General features: G+C 44.4%; 1 protein-coding gene across 10 annotated transcripts in view; it reads right to left on the bottom strand.

Moving 5' to 3' along the window:
- Window positions 1-4,512: 4,512 nt before the first annotated feature.
- Window positions 4,513-18,886, bottom strand: part of LOC139577653 (dedicator of cytokinesis protein 7-like) — a 45,281-nt gene continuing 30,907 nt past the window's right edge. For 8 of the 10 annotated variants that reach the window (XM_071404806.1, XM_071404853.1, XM_071404862.1 and 5 more), the window contains 17 exons: window positions 18,851-18,886; window positions 18,283-18,465; window positions 18,015-18,141; window positions 17,834-17,915; window positions 17,439-17,670; window positions 17,098-17,250; window positions 16,463-16,722; window positions 15,821-16,013; window positions 15,584-15,727; window positions 15,268-15,414; window positions 8,559-8,684; window positions 8,313-8,402; window positions 7,907-8,143; window positions 7,582-7,725; window positions 7,380-7,486; window positions 6,924-7,124; window positions 4,513-5,996 (listed from right to left, as the gene is read on the bottom strand). The exon at window positions 18,851-18,886 is cut by the window's right edge and continues 113 nt beyond it. In XM_071404806.1, the coding sequence (XP_071260907.1) occupies window positions 5,954-5,996; window positions 6,924-7,124; window positions 7,380-7,486; window positions 7,582-7,725; window positions 7,907-8,143; window positions 8,313-8,402; window positions 8,559-8,684; window positions 15,268-15,414; window positions 15,584-15,727; window positions 15,821-16,013; window positions 16,463-16,722; window positions 17,098-17,250; window positions 17,439-17,670; window positions 17,834-17,915; window positions 18,015-18,141; window positions 18,283-18,465; window positions 18,851-18,886 (2,505 nt within the window). In that variant the 3' untranslated portion in view covers window positions 4,513-5,953. Of the gene's footprint in view, window positions 5,997-6,923; window positions 7,125-7,379; window positions 7,487-7,581; window positions 7,726-7,906; window positions 8,144-8,312; window positions 8,403-8,558; window positions 8,685-15,267; window positions 15,415-15,583; window positions 15,728-15,820; window positions 16,014-16,462; window positions 16,723-17,097; window positions 17,251-17,438; window positions 17,671-17,833; window positions 18,142-18,282; window positions 18,466-18,850 lie in introns of all 10 variants that reach the window. The other 2 variants (XM_071404814.1, XM_071404845.1) reach the window with 1 other exon arrangement.

The following is an 18,886-nucleotide window of genomic DNA, read 5'->3' as shown; positions in this document are numbered from 1 at the left end:
TGCAAATGTATTTAAAATAAAAAACAGTAATACCTTAATTACATTGATATTCAGACCCTTTGCTGTGAGCTCAGATGCATCCTGATCATCCTTGAGATGTTTCTACAACTTGGAGTCCACCTGTGGTAAATTCAATTGATTGGACATGATTTGGAAAGCAACACCCCTGTCTATATACAGTTGAAGTCGGAAGTTTACATACACCATAGCCAAATACATTTAAAACTCAGTTTTTCACAATTACTGACATTTAATCCAAGTAAAAATTCCCTGTTTTAGGTCAGTTAGGATCATCACTTTATTTTAAGAATGTGAAATGTCAGAATAATAGTAGAGAATGATTTATTTCAGCTTTTATTTCTTTCCTCACATTCCTAGTGGGTCAGAAGTTCACCAACACTCAATTAGTATTTGGTAGCATTGCCTTTAAATTGTTTAACTTGGGTCAAACGTTTCAGGTAGCCTTCCACAAGCTTCCCACAATAAGTTGGGTGAATTTTGGCCCATTCCTCCTGACAGAGCTGGTGTAACTGAGTCAGGTTTGTAGGCCTCCTTGCTCGCACACGCTCTTTCAGTTCTGCCCACACATTTTCTATAGGATTGAGGTCAGGGCTTTGTGACGGCCACTCCAATACCTTGACTTTGTTGTCCTTAAGCCATTTTGCCACAACGTTGGAAGTATTCTTGGGGTCATTGTCCATTTGGAAGACCCATTTGCGACCAAGCTTTAACTTCCTGACTGATGTCTTGAGATGTTGCTTCAATATATCCACATAATGTTCCTTCCTCATGATGCCTTCTATTTTGTGAAGTGCACCAGTCACTCCTGCAGCAAAGCACCCCCACAACATGATGCTGCCACCCCCGTGCTTCACAGTTGGGATGGTGTTCTTTGGCTTGCAAGCCTCCCCCTTTTTCCTCCAAACATAACGATGGTCATTATGGCCAAACAGTTCTATTTTTGTTTCATCAGACCAGAGGACATTTCTCCAAAAAGTATGATCTTTGTCCCTGTGTGCAGTTGCAAACCGTAGTCTGGCTTTTTTTAATGGCAGTTTTGGAGCAGTGGCTTCTTCCTTGCTGAGGGGCCTTTCAGGTTATGTCGATATAGGACTCGTTTTACTGTGGATATAGATATTTTTGTACCTGTTTCCACCAGCATCTTCACAAGATCCTTTGCTGTTGTTCTGGGATTGATTAGCACTTTTCGCACCAAAGTACATTCATCTCTAGGAGACAGAATGACGGCTGTGTGGTCCCGTGGTGTTTATACTTGCGTACTATTGTTTGTACAGATGAACGTTGTACCTTCAGGCGTTTGGAAATTGCTCCCAAGGATGAACCAGACTTGTGGAGGTCTACATCTTTTTTTCTGAGGTCTTGCCTGATTTCTTTTGATTTTCCCATGATGTCAAGCAAAGAGGCACTGAGTTTGAAGGTAGGCCTTGAAATACATCCACAGGTACACCTCCTATTGACTCAAATGATGTCAATTAGCCTATCAGACGCTTCTAAAGCCATGACATAACTTTCTGGAATTTTCCAAGCTGTTTAAAGGCACAGTCAACTTTGTGTATGTCAACTTCTGACCCACTGGAATTTTGATTACTTGTGTCATGCACAAAGTAGATGTCCTAACCGACTTGCCAAAACTATAGTTCGTTAACAAGAAATTTGTGGTGTATGTAAACTTCAACTGTAAAGGTCCCACAGTTGACAGTGCATGTCAGAGCAAAAACCATGCCATGAGGTCAAAGGAATTGTCCGTAGAGCTCCGAGAGAGGATTGTGTCGAGGCACAGATCTGGGGAAGGGTACAAAAATGTCCGCAGCATTGAATGTCCCCAAGAACACAGTGATCTCCATCATTCTTAAATGGAAGAAGTTTGTAACCACCAAGGCAAAACTGAGCAATCGGGGGAGAAGGGCCTTGGTCGGGGAGGTTACCAAGAACCCGATGGTCACTCTGACAGAGCTCCAGAGTTCCTCTGTCGAGATAGGGGAACCTTCCAGAAGGACAACCATCTCTGCAGCACTCCACTAATCAGGCCTTTGTGGTAAAGTGGCGAGAAGGAAGCCACTCCTCAGTAAAAGACACTTGACAGCCTGCTTGGAGTTTGCCAAATGGCACCTAGACTCTCAGACCATGGGAAACAAGATGCTCTGGTTTGATGAAACGAAGATTGAACTCTTTAGCCTGAATATCAAGCGTCACGTCTGGAGGAAACCTGGCACCATCCCTACGGGGAAGCATGGTGGTGGCAGCATCATGCTGTGGGATGTTTTTCAGTGGCAGGGACTGGGAGACTAGTCAGGATTGAGGGAAAGATGAACGGAGTAAAGTACAGAGAGATCCTTGATGAAAACCTGCTTCAGAGCACTCAGGACCTCAGACTGAGGCGAGGGTTCACCTTCCAACATGACAACGCAAGAGTGGCTACGGGACAAGTCTCAATGTCCTTGAGTGGCCCAGCCAGAGCTAGGATTTGAACCCGATCTAACATCTCTGGAGAGACACGATAATCGCTGTGCAGCAACGCTCCCCATCCAAACTGACAGAGCTGGAGAGGATCTGCATAGAAGAATGGGAGAAACTCCCCAAATACAGGTGTGCCAAGCTTGTACCGCCATACCCAAGAAGACTCAAGGCTGTAATTGCTGCCAAAAGTGCCTCAACAAAAACTGAGTAAAGGGTCTGAATACTTACAGTGGGGCAAAAAAGTATTTAGTCAGCCACCAATTGTGCAAGTTCTCCCACTTAAAAAGATGAGGCCTGTAATTTTCATCATAGGTACACTTCAACTATGACAGACAAAATGAGAAGAAAAAAAATCCAGAAAATCACATTGTAGGATTTTTATTGAATTTATTTGCAAATTATGGTGGAAAATAAGTATTTGGTCACCTACAAACAAGCAAGATTTCTGGCTCTCACAGACCTGTAACTTCTTCTTTAAGAGGCTCCTCTGTCCTCCACTAGTTACCTGTATTAATGGCACCTGTTTGAACTTGTTATCAGTATAAAAGACACCTGTCCACAACCTCAAACAGTCACACTCCAAACTCCACTATGGCCAAGACCAAAGAGCTGTCAAAGGACACCAGAAACAAAATTGTAAACCTGCACCAGGCTGGGAAGACTGAATCTGCAATAGGTAAGCAGCTTGGTTTGAAGAAATCAACTGTGGGAGCAATTATTAGGAAATGGAAGACATACAAGACCACTGATAATCTCCCTCGATCTGGGGCTCCACGCAAATTCTCACCCGTGGGGTCAAAATGATCACAAGAATCCCAGAACCACACGGGGGGACCTAGTGAATGACCTGCAGAGAGCTGGGACCAAAGTAACAAAGCCTACCATCAGTAACACACTACGGCGCCAGGGACTCAAATCCTGCAGTGCCAGACGTGTCCCCCTGCTTAAGCCACTACATGTCCAGGCCCGTCTGAAGTTTGCTAGAGAGCATTTGGATGATTCAGAAGAAGATTGGGAGAATGTCATATGGTCAGATGAAACCAAAATAGAACTTTTTGGTAAAAACTCAACTCGTCGTGTTTGGAGGACAAAGAATGCGGAGTTGCATCCAAAGAACACCATACCTACTGTGAAGCATGGGGGTGGAAACATCATGCTTTGGGGCTGTTTTTCTGCAAAGGGACCAGGACGACTGATCCGTGTAAAGGAAAGAATGAATGGGGCCATGTATCGTGAGATTTTGAGTGAAAACCTCCTTCCATCAACAAGGGCATTGAAGATGAAACGTGGCTGGGTCTTTCAGCATGACAATGATCCCAAACACACCGCCCGGGCAACGAAGGAGTGGCTTCGTAAGAAGCATTTCAAGGTCCTGGAGTGGCCTAGCCAGTCTCCAGATCTCAACCCCATAGAAAATCTTTGGAGGGAGTTGAAAGTCCGTGTTGCCCAGCAACAGCCCCAAAACATCACTGCTCTAGAGGAGATCTGCATGGAGGAATGGGACAAAATACCAGCAACAGTGTGTGAAAACCTTGTGAAGACTTACAGAAAACGTTTGACCTCTGTCATTGCCAACAAAGGGTATATAACAAAGTATTGAGAAACTTTTGTTATTGACCAAATACTTATTTTCCACCATAATTTGCAAAAAAATCCTACAATGTGATTTTCTGATTTTTTTCTTCTGATTTTGTCTGTCATAGTTGAAGTGTACCTATGATGAAAATTACAGGCCTCTCTCATCTTTTTAAGTGGGAGAACTTGCACAATTGGTGGCTGACTAAATACTTTTTTGCCCCACTGTATGTAAATGTAATATTTCAGTTATTTTTTTTCTTTAATAAATTTGCAACAATTTCTAAAAATTATTTTTTTCTTTGTCATTATGAGGTATTGTGTGTAGGTTAATGAGGGATTTAAAAAAAATCTATTTTAGAACAAGGCTGTAACGTAACAAAAGGTGGAAAAAGTCAAGGGGTCTGAATACTTTCCCAAAACATTGTATATTAAATCAGCACTGATAAAAGCATACTGTTAAGATTGAAATAACATTTTAATACAGAGCAGTACAAAAAAACAAAAAAAGAGTGAATAAATAAAAAAGTTTTCCTTTTTCCTGACCCGGTAAAAATGCAGTTTTAGACAAGCCTCGTGAAAATACAATAAACAGAGGAAATACAGTAGTTACAGACGTTGGTACGTAGGTGCGGCAGTGTGAATACAGTATAGTGCAATACAATAAAGGAGACACAGTCCAATACAGTAGATAAAAAGACCTACATTATATGTTTCCACCAACCACAGGGTTGAAGATTCATTCCAGAACATGTGGAGTGTTTGTCAGCACAGAGTGCGTGAGGGAGAGAGAGATAGAGAGAGAGTGAATGTCACTGCCTGTCTGACAGTGCTTACCATGTGAACATCAGTGATGCGACAGTGTTTTTGGTCAGTGCAGTAAAAATAACATTTCACAGTGTCAGAAACCATTTGTACGGCTCCCTCTCTTCCCAAAGCCACATCTCTCCAACCTACAATGTGTCCATTGTATGTTCATCTAGAGCAGATGGGCCTCTAATGATCAAAATGTCATACTTCTTCATAATGAATTCCTGTCCTGATACAGGGTGTATGAAAGGGAGAAGTCAGTAGTGAAAGAATGTCAGTTATTTGGTATGAGGATCGTCGGTTACAGAACGACTCCCTGGGAACATTTAATGACTACGTCTGGCAGCAACTGGTCCCCCACCAAAATAATCACACACAAATTCACTAAGGCCACGAAACACAGGGAACAGGCCTGCTAAACCACACAGTGTAACCACCCAGGCCCTTCCACAGCAAACAGCAAACATGACACATACACAAGCAAATGGAAAGAAGCCTGTATCCTGTGCAGTCGGGGCAAGACACACACTCAAACACAAAGTTCCAAGCGCACACATTCAAACGCGGCCCAAAACAAACACACAATTAGGGAAGCGCCTAGGAGCTGTTTTGGATTCTCCCGTTCAGGAAAAGCTACAATTAAACAGAGCGGAGATGAACAGTGAGGGAGAAGCATCATTCTGGGTCCTCCTCAATGCAGAGAGACTCCTCCTGAAAGCGGGTCTATGTAAATGCCCAGGAGAAAGAGAGAGATGGTCCAAATGACTGTTTACAGTGCAGATAAACTTCCAGTATAAACAGAGGGAGCTTTTCCTATAGGAGTGTGAGAGAGAGAGAGAGAATGGGGGGAGGTGGAGCAGAGCAGGAGAGGCAGACAAGAAACGAGTGAGTGAGGGGGGAGAGAGGTGGTATGGCCTGACATTGGGGGGGGGGTTTGGAATAACACGCTAGGGAGATGGAGGAGGATGGTGTGAGTGTTGAGGATCGACTGTTGGTGTGTGAAGGGGTGGGGGAGACAGACAGACCAGTTGAAATCAAAAGTATGTCTCAAGCGCTCGGTTTCTTCTCTGTTGACGAGGTCTGCTGTGCTTCAACAGTCCCCCCGGCGGAGACTGGACCTACTGAAGGAATTTCTGTGAAGACATAAAAAGTTCAAAAGACAGATTAAAATGTTGCTATCTGGACGAGGGTTTTGCAATGTGTGGATGAAGGAGCCTCTTAATTGCTGGTATGGTGTATGTCATTTTGTGTTCTGGCAGGTGTGGCTGTGCTATATCTGGCTGGGATTAGAAATCCTCCAGCGCTCACATAAGACACGCAGCTGGCTCCAAAAACACCCAGTCAGAAACCAACCAATGTGCTGACACTTTCCAAACCAGATCTGCTGAGATGATTGAAGCAGCAGCTGCATTGTGTGTGGATGAAGGGGTCCTACTAGTGGTACTCAGTGGGGCGTGATGCATGTTTGTGTGACTACGAGTATGTAAAGTGTCGAGTTACTACGGTGTTTTTCAAAGCAGAGGCTGGCAGTGGGGTGTTCAAATGGATTAGCTCACAGCGTGTGTGTTTGCATCTGTGTGTGTGTTAAGACGGTGTCGAGTTACTATTGTGTAGGCTGTAGATGTCAGTGCTCTGTAGAGCTGGATGCGCTCATATTGTGTGTGTGTGTGTGTGTACTATGTCTGTGTATTATGAGTGTGTGTGTCCATGCATGTTCATAAGTGTGTGAATCCAGTTTCTTGTACATAGACATGGAATCACTGTTCACTTTAATAATGGAATCACTGGTCACTTTAATAATGTTTACATACTGCTTTACTCATCTCATATGTATATACTGTATTCTATTCTACTGTATTTTAGTCAATGCCACTCCGACATTGCTCGTTCTAATATTTACATATTTCTTCATTCCATTCTTTTACTTTTAGATTGGTATGTATCGTTGTGAATTGTTAGATACTAGTGCACGGTTGGAGCTAGAAACACAAGCCTTTCGATACACCCGCAATAACATTTGCTAAATATGTGCACGTGACCAATAAGATTTGATTTGTAACCTTTGTGTAGCAGTTTGAAACCCTGCAGCCGGCAGTGTCCTGTAGAGCTGGTGTTCTGTCCTGTAGAGCTGGGGGATCTTGCGGGTGATGAGCGGTCCCAGAGACTCTTTCAGCTTATTGTAGTTCCTCTCCATTTCCTTGTGGTACTCTTTCTGGTCTGGACCAATCAGAGTCTTGTTCTTCCTCAGGGCATCCTCACACCTGCAGGAGAGGAATGAACACACACACACACACACACACACACACACACACACACACACACACACACACACACACACACACACACACACACACACACACACACACACACACACACACACACACACACACACACACACACACACACACACACACACGGAGTCAAAGTCTGTTCACTGGGTTATTGAAATGTGTGTGTGTGTGTGCATGCGTGTCAGACTGTATAGTCCATGTACAGATTTTGTAAGGTGTCAACACCTCTTATTGAAGTCTTTAAAGCAGAGGCGTAGTTTGTTGTGATGACGGTACAGCTTGGGGTCATCAGGAATGTCAGAGAGAAAGACCTGGGCCACCTCCAGAGGGCCCTGCACGCGAGAACGAGCGCGACAGCGAGAGAGACAGTTACGTACACGCTCCAGCATGTCAAACACACAGAGGGATATTACACAACACACAGTACCTGGTTGACAGTGGTGCCCACGGAGCCCTGCAGCACCATCTGCAACATCTTGGCGTCGGCAGGCTCCTGGTGGGTAGCGAAGGCCAGCTCCTGGGTCTTCTTCTGCATGTCCTCTATAGCCACCTCCATGGGCACCAGGATGATCTGGAGAGGAGAGGAGAAAGCGACATGATCATGAGCACTGCTTCTCTGCTAGTGGATTAAACTAGTGTTATGTACTGTAAAGCTCTATGAGCACCTGGAAAAACACTGCTAAATATAAATCATTTCACTGTTCACAGTGCTCACCGTGTTTCACACTACAGTCATACATGTATACACCCACCTCCTCTTTGTGGATGACGTTGATGCGTGTCTTGATGTAGGGGAAAGCGTGGGACGTGGTGAGGATGGACTTGCGTTTGTACTGCTCGTGCAGGTCCCCGTGGGCGCGCCCGTCCAGGGTGAAGGGGGTGCAGTACATGAAGGTGCGCAGGTTGTAGTTCTTGTCGAAGTAGGTGATCCTCTCCTTCAGCTCGTACGTGTCGAAGAAGGGCTCCACGTAGGTGATCTGGAGGTATGCCTGACAGACATAGATATACAACACATATATAAGCACTGGAGGTAGGCCTGAGAGCCGCACAGATAAACAACACATAGATCAGTACTACGGGTCATTCCTCACATCCCCATTTAAAAACTGCAACACAAACCTTCAGTCATTTCTCTTTCTGAGACTTTGGGCCTTTTACCTTATTGGGGTCCAGCTTGTTCTTGTCCACATGGTTGGAGTCCTTGATAATCTCCACCACATCATCTCCAAACCGCTCAGCATAGAACTCCTGAACAAGATGTAGAGAGACATTCAAAAGACTGGTATCAGCTTATAACACACAACTCTGCAATGGTACAGTGAGTTACAGAAAGGATCACTGATGTCTTTGGGTGCTATATAAATGATTATTAACATCCTCCTCGTCATTCTCCAGAGACCGTACCTCTAGTCTGTAGGAGATCTCAGCCAGCTTGGTGATAGAGGGCTCCTTGTACACAAACTCCTGCTCATCCAGGTCCCCAAAGCGACAGCCGTAGAAGCCCACCCGGAAGTAGGTCCCAAACATCCTCTACACACTATAGAGAGGGGCATGGAAGACCGAGAGGGGGGGGAATAGGAAAACAGAATACAGAGATTACTTTCAGAGTCACTTAGTCTAAGTTGTCCTAAATTGACATGTTACATTGGTCTAAGTTGTCCTAAATTGACATGTTAATTTGGTCTAAGTTGTCCTAAATTGACATGTTAATTTGGTCTAAGTTGTCCTAAATTGACATGTTAATTTGGTCTAAGTTGTCCTAAATTGACATGTTAATTTGGTCTAAGTTGTCCTAAATTGACATGTTACATTGGTCTAAGTTGTCCTAAATTGACATGTTAATTTGGTCTAAGTTGTCCTAAATTTACAAGTTACATTGGTCTAAGTTGTCCTAAATTGACATGTTAATTTGGTCTAAGTTGTCCTAAATTGACATGTTACATTGGTCTAAGTTGTCCTAAATTGACATGTTAATTTGGTCTAAGTTGTCCTAAATTGACATGTTACATTGGTCTAAGTTGTCCTAAATTGACATGTTAATTTGGTCTAAGTTGTCCTAAATTGACATGTTACATTGGTCTAAGTTGTCCTAAATTGACATGTTAATTTGGTCTAAGTTGTCCTAAATTGACATGTTAATTTGGTCTAAGTTGTCCTAAATTGACATGTTAATTTGGTCTAAGTTGTCCTAAATTGACATGTTACAACCAGGGCTCTAAAGTGCCACCATATGCGACAACATATTTTGCTGTGCGACTTGGCGTTTTAATTTGGGAGTGCCTTCGTAAAGTATTCAGACCCCTTGACTTTTTCCCCATTTTATTACATTACAGCCTTATTCTAAAATGTATTAAATTGTTCCCCCCCCCCCATAACTCTACATACAATACCCCATAATGACAAAGCAAAAAAAGGGTTTTAGAAATTGTTGCTAAATTATTGAAAAAAAAATATGGAAATATGACATTTACATAAGTATTCAGACCCTTTACTCAGTACTTTGCTGAAGCACCTTTGGCAGCGATTACAGCCTTGAGACTTCTTGGGTATGACGCTACAAGCTTGGCACAGCTGTATTAGGGGAGTTGATCTCATTCTTCTCTGCAGATCCCCTCAAGCTCTGTCAGTTTGGATGGGGAGCGTCGCAGCACAGTTATTTTCAGGTCTCTCCAGAAATGTTTGATCAGGTTCAAGTCCGGGCCACTCAAGGACATTGAGACTTGTCCCGAAGCCACTCCTGCGTTGTCTTGGCTGTATGCTTAGGGTCGTCGTCCTGTTGGAAGGTGAACCTTCACCCCAGTCTAAGGTCCTGAACGCTCTGGAGCAGGTTTTCATCAAGGAGCTCTCTGTACTTTGCTCTGTTCATCTTTCCCTCGATCATAGTCTCCCCAGTCCCTGCAGCTGAAAAATCCCCATGGCATGATGCTGCCACCACCATGCTTCACCGTAGGGATGGTGCCAGGTTTCCTCAAGAGGTGATGCTTGGCATTCAGCCCAAAGAGTTCAATCTTGGTTTCATCAGACCAGAGAATCTTGTTTCTCATGGTCAGAGTCTTCAGGTGCCTTTCCGCAAACTCCAAGCGGGCTGTCATGTGGCTTTTACTGAGGAGTGGCTTCCATCTGGCCACTCTACAATAAAGTGGCGTGCTGCAGAGATGGTTGTCCTTCTGGAAGGTTCTCCCATCTCCACAGAAGAACTCTGGAGATCTGTGAGAGTGACCATCGGGTTCTTGGTCACCTCCTTGACCAAGGCCCTTCTCCCCCGATTGCTCAGTTTGGCCGGGCGACCAGCTCTAGGAAGAGTCTTGGTGTTTCCAAACTTCTTCCATTTAAGAATGATGGAGGACACTGTGTTCTTGGGGACCTTCAATGCTGCAGATCTGTTTTGGTACCCTTCCCCAGATCTGTGCCGCGACACAATCCTGTCTCGGAGCTCTACAGTCAATTCCTTTGACCTCCCGGCTTGGTTTTTGTTCTGACATGCACTGTCAACTGTGGGACCTTACATAGACAGGTGTGTGCCTTTCCAAATCATGTTCAATCAATTGAATTTACCACAGGTAGACTCCAATCAAGTTGTAGAAACATCAAGGATGATCAATAGACACAGGATGCATCTGAGCTCAATTTCAAGTCTCATAGCAAAGGGTTTGAATGCTTATGTGAATAAGGCATCTGTTTTTTATTTTGTAGAAATTAGCAAACATTTCTATAAAAAACAGTTTTCGCTTTGTCATTATGGGGTATTGTGTGTAGATTGATGAGGATTTTTATTTATTTAATCCATTTTAGAATAAGGTTGTAACTTAACAAAATGTGGAAAAAGTGAAGAGGTCTGAATACTTTCTGAAGGAACTGTATTATATATATATTTTTTTAATCGGATCATTTTTTGCTGTACCATTGTTCCCAAGCACATATTCATTAGCCTCATGCTTGCACCAGTAATACAGCTACAACTGCTTGTTTCTAACCCATATCACCGAAATGTCTTGCATGTTCTCATCAAACTTGACACTTAAAAGAGACGGTGTACAATTTTCAATGCAATGCATCTCAATCGGAAAAGTGCTTTTACACAATGTAGAAACCTAAAATTCCACAAATGACTTTTTAAATTCAATGAAAAGTATTTGTGTGAAATTAAAAAAAATATAATACTAAACATATTTAAAGGGTTACATATTGATTTCTAGGGCACAACATGTGCTTCAGAAGTAGATAGAATTCATATAGTCTGTATCTCAATAAAAAATAAAAAATAAAAATATTTTCTGCTGCTCCTACATTTTTTAAGTTGGCAACATCCGTGCTAACAATGACATTTTTAAATTTAGAGCCCTAGTTAAAACATTGAAACCATATGCTACCACAGCAACCAGTAAATACACCCCAGAGAGTTGGAGCCAGTCAATCTTGTGCAACTGTTTTACACAACTATGTATTGGTTAAGTGTGTGAAAGTGTGAATGCAATACTGTGGTTTGAATAAGTGTTGAGGAGAGTTTTATAACATTTCACTTACCAGTTAGGAAACATCATCCAGAAAGGACAGGAAAGGCAGGGAAACCACGGGAAAGAGAAATCAAATATTATTGTTTAAATGCATTTATAAACTGGGTGGTTTGAGCCCTGAATGCTGATTGGCTGACAGCCGTGGTATATCAGACCGTAAAGCATGGGTATGACAAAACATTTATTTTTACTGCTTTAATTACGTTGGTAACCAGATTATTATAGCAATAAGGCATCTCGGAGTTAGTGGTATATGGCCAATATACCACGGCTAAGGGCTGTACCTAGGCACTCTGCTTTGCGTCGCGCCTAAGAACAGCCCTTAGCCGTGGTACAGTTGAAGTCGGAAGTTTACATACACTTAGGTTGGAGTCATGAAAACTCGTTTTTCAACCACTCCACAAATTTCTTGTTAACAAACTATAGTTTTGGCAAGTCAGTTAGGACATCTACTTTGTGCATGAAACAAGTAATTTTTCAAACAATTGTTTACAAACAGATTATTTCACTGTATCACAATTCCAGTGGGTCAGAAGGCTACATACAGTTGTGGACAAAAGTTTTGAGAATGACACAAATATTATTTTCTACAAAGTTTGCTGCTTCAGTGTCTTTAGATATTTTTGTCAGATGTTACTATGGAATACTGACGTATAATTACAAGCATTTCATAAGTGTCAAAGGCTTTTATTGACAATTACATGAAGTTGATGCAAAGAGTCAATATTTGCAGTGCTGACCCTTCTTTTTCAAGACCTCTGCAATTCGCCCTGGCAAGCTGTCAATTAACTTCTGGGCCACATCCTAACTGATGGCAGCCCATTCTTGCATAATCAATGCTTGAAGTTTGTCAGAATTTGTGGGTTTTTGTTTGTTCACCCGCCTCTTGAAGATTGACCACTAGTTCTCAATGGGATTAAGGTCTGGGGAGTTACCTGGCCATGGACCCAAAATATCAATGTTTTGTTCCCCGAGCCACTTAGTTATCACTTTTGCCTTATGGCAAGGTGCTCGATCATGCTGGAAAAGGCATTGTTCGTCAACAAACTGTTCCTGGATGCTTGGGAGAAGTTGCTCTCGGAGGATGTGTTGGTACCATTCTTTATTCATGACTGTGTTCTTAGGCAAAATTGTGAGTGAGCCCACTCCCTTGGCTGAGAAGCAACCCCACACATGAACGGTCTCAGGATGCTTTACTGTTGGCATGACGCAGGACTGATGGTAGCGCTCACCTTGTCTTCTCCAGACAAGCTTTTTTCCAGATGCCCCAAAACAATCGGAAAGGGGATTCATCAGAGAAAATGACTTTACCCCAGTCCTCAGCAGTCCAATCCATGTACCTTTTGCAGAATATCAGTCTGTCCCTCATGCTTTTCCTGGAGAGAAGTGGCTTCTTTGCTGCCCTTCTTGACACCAGGCCATCCTCCAAAAGTCTTCGCCTCACTGTGCGTGCAGATGCACTCACACCTGCCTGCTGCCATTCCTGAGCAAGCTCTGTGTACTGGTGGTGCCCCGATCCCGCAGCTGAATCAACTTTAGGAGACGGTCCTGGCACTTGCTGGACTTTCTTGGGCGCCCTGAAGCCTTCTTCACAACAATTGAACCACTCTCCTTGAAGTTCTTGATGATGCGATACATGGTTGATTTAGGTGCAATCTTACTGGCAGCAATATCCTTGCCCGTGAAGCCCTTTTTGTGCAAAGCAATGATGATGGCACGTGTTTCCTTGCAGGTAACCATGGTTGACAGAGGAAGAACAATGATTCCAAGCACCACCCTCCCTCTTTTTGTAGCTTCCAGTCTGTTATTTGAACTCAATCAGCATAACAAAGTGATCTCCAGCCTTGTCCTCGTCAACACTCACACCTGTGTTAACGAGAGAATCACTGACATGATGTCAGCTGGTCCTTTTGTGGCAGGGCTGAAAAGCAGTGGATTTTTTGGGGGGGGGGATTCAGTTCATTTGCATGGTAAAGAGGGACTTTGCAATTAATTGCAATTCATCTGATCACTCTTCATAACATTCTGGAGTATATGCAAATTGCCTTCATACAAACTGAGGCAGCAGACTTTGTGAAAATTAATATTTGTGTCATTCTCAAAACGACTGTACACTAAGTTGACTGTGCCTTTAAACAGCATGGAAAATTCCAGAAAATTATGTCATGGCTTAAGAAGCTTCTGATATGCTAATTTACATCATTTGAGTCAATTGGAGGTGTACCTGTGGATATATTTCAAGGCCTACCTTCAAACTCAGTGCCTCTTTGCTTGATATCATGGGGAAATCAAAAAAAATCAGCCAACACCTCAGATTTTTTTTTTTGACCTCATCCTTGGGAGCAATTTCCAAACACCTGAAGGTACCACGTTCATCTGTACAAACAATAGTACGCAAGTATAAACACCATCGGATCACGCAGCCGTCATACCGCTCAGGAAGGAGACGCTTTCTGTCTCCTAGAGATGAACGTACTTTAGTGCGAAAAGTGCTAATCAATCCCAGACCAACAGCAAAGGACCTTGTGAAGATGCTGGAGGAAACCGGTACAAAAGGTATCTATATCCACAGTAAAACGAGTCCTATATCGACATAACCTGAAAGGCCGCTCAGCAAGAAAGAAGCCACTGCTCCAAAACCGCCATAAAAAAAGCCAGACTACGGTTTGCAACTGCACATGGGGACAAAGATCGTACTTTTTGGAGAAATGTGCTCTGGTCCGATGAACAAAAATAGAACTGTTTGGCCATAATGTCCATCATTATGTTTGGAGGAAAAAGGGGGATGCTTGCAAGCCGAAGAACACCATCCCAACCGTGAAGCACGGGGGTGGCAGCATCATGTTGTGGGGGTGCTTTGCTGCAGGAGGGACTGGTGCACTTCACAAAATAGAAGGCATCATGAGGAAGGAACATTATGTGGATATATTGAAGCAACATCTCAAGACATCAGTCAGGAAGTTATTAAAGCTTGGTCGCAAATGGGTCTTCCATATGGACAATGACCCCAAGAATACTTCCAACGTTGTGGCAAAATGGCTTAAGGACAACAAAGTCAAGGTATTGGAGTGGCCATCACAAAGCCCTGACCTCAATCCCATAGAACATTTGTTGGAAGAACTGAAGAAGTGTGTGTGAGCAAAGAGGCCTACAAACCTGACTCAGTAACACCAGCTCTGTCAGGAGGAATGGGACAAAATTCACCCAACTTATTATGGGAAGCTTGTGGAAGGCTACCCGAAACGTTTGACCAAAGGCAATGCTACCAAATACTAATTGAATGCATGTAAACTTCTGACCCACTGAGAATGTGATGAAATAAATAAAAGCTGAAATGAATCACTCTCTACTTCTGACATGTCACATTCTTAAAATAAAGTGGTGATCCTAACTGACTTAAAACAGGGAATGTTTACTAGGATTAAATGTCAGGAATTGTGAAAAACTGAGTTTAAATGTATTTGGCTAAGGTGTATGTAAACTTTCGACTTCAACTGTATATCGGCCATATACCACACCCCCGCGTGTGCCTTATTGATTAAATAAACTCAATGTCCTTTAAGTTACACAAACAAACATCATATTTAAATTTACTTTACCTCCCATCCAGAACTCTGGTTGAAGATTTTGTTAAAGGTGTCCTGCAACTTTCCATGGACAGTAGCCAGCTTCTTGAAGTCTCTGTTGGCCTCGTGGACTGGGAGTAGGATCTTATACACCTCGTTGATGGCCTCATACATGGAAGCCTGCAGGGGAGATACAGTATGAAACAGTGAGAGGACATACAGCTCTAACTATTTACTAGGTGGTAAGACAATCTGATGTTGTGTAGGGCGCCCACTCAAAGAGAGAGATTCAAAAGTTATTCATCACGTATTTAAGGAAATCTCAATGTAAAGAAGATCTGAGTAATACCATGTGGAAGGAGGTTGCAGCTTGCTCCAGCAGCCCCACCAGCCCCAACTCGCTGAAGTACTTCCCCGCACAGATACCCTCCTCCTCCGGGGACAAGATGTCATCAGACACCGCTGACTCCTCCAGAACATTAGACGAGATGTGCTACAGCAGTTAAGAGACATAGCAGTCAGGAAAAGACTCAGCTAAGGTTTTGAGGTATACTATAATGGACACGAAAACACACACACTACTGACCTGGAAGGTGACACAGCCAATGGGCAGGTAGCGGCAGTCCTCCAGCATGTTGAGGTACTCTGCCACCAGGGCGGCGCTGTGCACCAGGCAGTGGGCTGCCTCCGCGTGGTTCCCTCTCTCCGAGTGCTTCCCCGCCATGTTCTGCAGCCACGTCAGGCGCAGGTCAGGGGAGTTCTGGTAGCCCTTAGCAATCCTGAGGGGGGGAGAAAGGAGGTGGGAAGGGAGAAAGACAGAAAATCAAGGCGGTACATAGCTAATGCAATCCAAGCCGGGGCGGCAGGTAGCCTAGTGGTTAGAGCGCTGGGCCAGTAACCAGAAAGGTTGCTGGATCAAATCCCCGAGCTGACAAGGTAAAAATCGGTCGTTATGCCCCTGAGCAAGGCAGTTAACCCACTGTCCCCCGGGCGCCAAAGACGTGGATGTCGATTAAGGCATCCCCCCGCACCTCTCTGATTCAGAGGGATTGGGTTAAATGCGGAAGACACATTTCAGTTGAAGGCATTCAGTTGTAAAACTGACTTGGTATCCCCCTTTCCCAATGGATTTCTCTTTACTCAGTTTGTGGATGTGAATGTGTGTGGATGTGAATGTGTTTGAGAGGAAGTGGTTGTGTCGATGAGACAGCTGCTGTGTGTCTAATACCTGTACATGAGATCAATGAGCATCTCAGGGTCCTGCTGGTGCTCCTTCATCTTGACTGTGTCAGTCAGAATCATGTGCAGATTGAAGACCAGATCCTGGACCTGTTCTGGGAACGGGGAGTCCCGTAGCTCCAGGTCCTCCTCTGCGTAGGTCAGGATGGTTTTTAGGGAACGTCGGAGGTGCTCCTCGTTGAAGTTCTGAGATGTCCCCACCAGGGAGGACAGGGACATGGTGACCTGCATCTTCACCCGGGCAAAGTTCTACACCAGAGAGAGGATGAGTCAATACTCAAGACTACAGAAGGGATGTGACCAATACAGAATTCCACAACATGTCAGTTGATGGTGTTGAGACTGAACTGGAACCATCTTTACTTCTATTCTTATTGTTGTTGCATTGTTGACAGGTGAACCTGCAAGTAAGCATTTCATTATAACGTATACACCATCTGTATCCTGTGCATAGGACAAAAATACTGGATTTGATTTGTATTATTGTGGGAAGATTTTAGCCTGAAAATTCAAACTGAATTCACGCTTCATATCACGATTGTTTCACTTCAAAACAGGTAAACGGAGTGTGAATGCAGTTTGTCTTTCCAGGCTATGACAAGCTTCTGTATGAGTGAGACTCACGTTGCCGATCTCAAAGTTCTGCCTCATCAGCAGGTAGAGGGAGGCGGAGGCTTGACTCCGGACAGAGCCCACACTGCTGCTGCAGTGGCGGAGCAGACGCAGACACAGGTCAGCACACAGCTCTGTGTCCTCCTCAAACAGCATCTCTGGGAACTACACACACAGGACACACAACACTTAATCCACACACACACGAAGACATGTAACTTTGTGTGTGTAACTAACACACACACACACACACACACACACACACACACACACACACACACACACACACACACACACACACACACACACACACACACACACACACACACACACACACACACACACACACACACCTTGAAGACCAGTCCCCTCTGTGTAGTGAAGCAGTGCTGCAGGAAGAGGGCACTCTGACTCCCTGCCATGCTGTGGAGGAGGACTCTCAACACTCCGCCCAAAACACTCTCCTTCAGCTCCGACGCCAGCACCGTCTTCACTATGATCTCCAGCGTGTCCAGGACGACCAGAGAGGCTTCAGTGGCCAGGTTTCCATCCACCACGGACTCCTGCTCCGTCTCCGCCTTGGTTCTGCAACGAAACAGGGTTTACAATCCCTCAGACACACACAAATCCGTACAAACGTCACTAAACAACGTGCCTACACAAATACTGAACACAGACTGTTGATGACAAGTTCTATCAAGTCATTGGTCTACCTCGGCATTCATCTGTGCATAGGGCGGGGACCTACTTGTCGACTCTGTCTGTGTTCTGTCTCCAGTGAGTGACGTTCTTCCTCCATCTGACATTCTCATTGCCATATGGACTCCGCTCTGAACCAAAACAAAACATACGGACACTTGTAACAACCACAAAGGAACATTGCATGTAGAAAATCTCATACACTACGATGGCCCATCCGGTGCTGGTACCTCTGCAGCGACGGACCATCTCCTGTCGGGCTCCGATGGTTCCCAGTATGGCCTCCTCTAGACGAGCCTTCATGTCCTGAGACTTCTTAAACGTCAGGCTGTTGATACGCTCCAGAGCCTTCTTCCCCTGGGACAACCAATCAGAGATGGAACAGTCAGAACAGCTATAATAGGAGGTATTCAGGTCTGAGAGTCCAACAGGGGTAACAGGTGAAGGACGAGAGGTACAGCGGTCTGATCAGTGAGGGGGGACACAAGTGGTGCCTACCTTGTACTCGAAGCAGGACACCGAGAGGTGCAGCAGGTCTAGCAGCCTGTTGATCTGCAGCACAGAGAGGTCTGACACCCAGCTCTCCAGCAGAGCAGCGTCTGCGTTCTTCAGAACCCACAGGAAAGACACCAGCAGAGTCCTACTGCACTCTGCCGACAGAGAGCTGCACTGACGACCAGCCTGGGAGAGAGATGAACGCCTACATTAGGGCTAGGAGTTTGTCCTGATGTCACGTTCCAAACTATGTCACGTTCCAAACTATGTGGATGAGAAAGAGTGTCAGAGGAGCTCATGAGCAGTGAGCCATCTACAGGTAGTGAGGGGTAGTTCAGTATGGAGGCTGTCATTAGATGGAGGCATGCTGTACCCCCTCTGGTGTTGTGGATTTGCCCCATGCTGGTACTGTACCTTAGTGTGGAAGTGTACTACAAAGGATCTCAATAACAGAGGGAGGGGGATAATAACTTCAATCGTTACCAGGGTTACTAAAAATGCCTGAGATATGAAAGCCTGAGGCATTAAGCTCCACACAGCAGAGGGGGGCTGATGGTGTCTCACTACTCACCACCGTGGGCATGGTGAAGTTGGGGGCTTTGGCATG

Source organism: Salvelinus alpinus, chromosome 1, assembly GCF_045679555.1.
Source record: "Salvelinus alpinus chromosome 1, SLU_Salpinus.1, whole genome shotgun sequence".
NCBI lineage: Eukaryota > Metazoa > Chordata > Actinopteri > Salmoniformes > Salmonidae > Salvelinus > Salvelinus alpinus.
The sequence above is the reverse complement of the archived record's forward strand: the minus strand, read 5'-3'. Positions and strand labels throughout refer to the sequence as shown.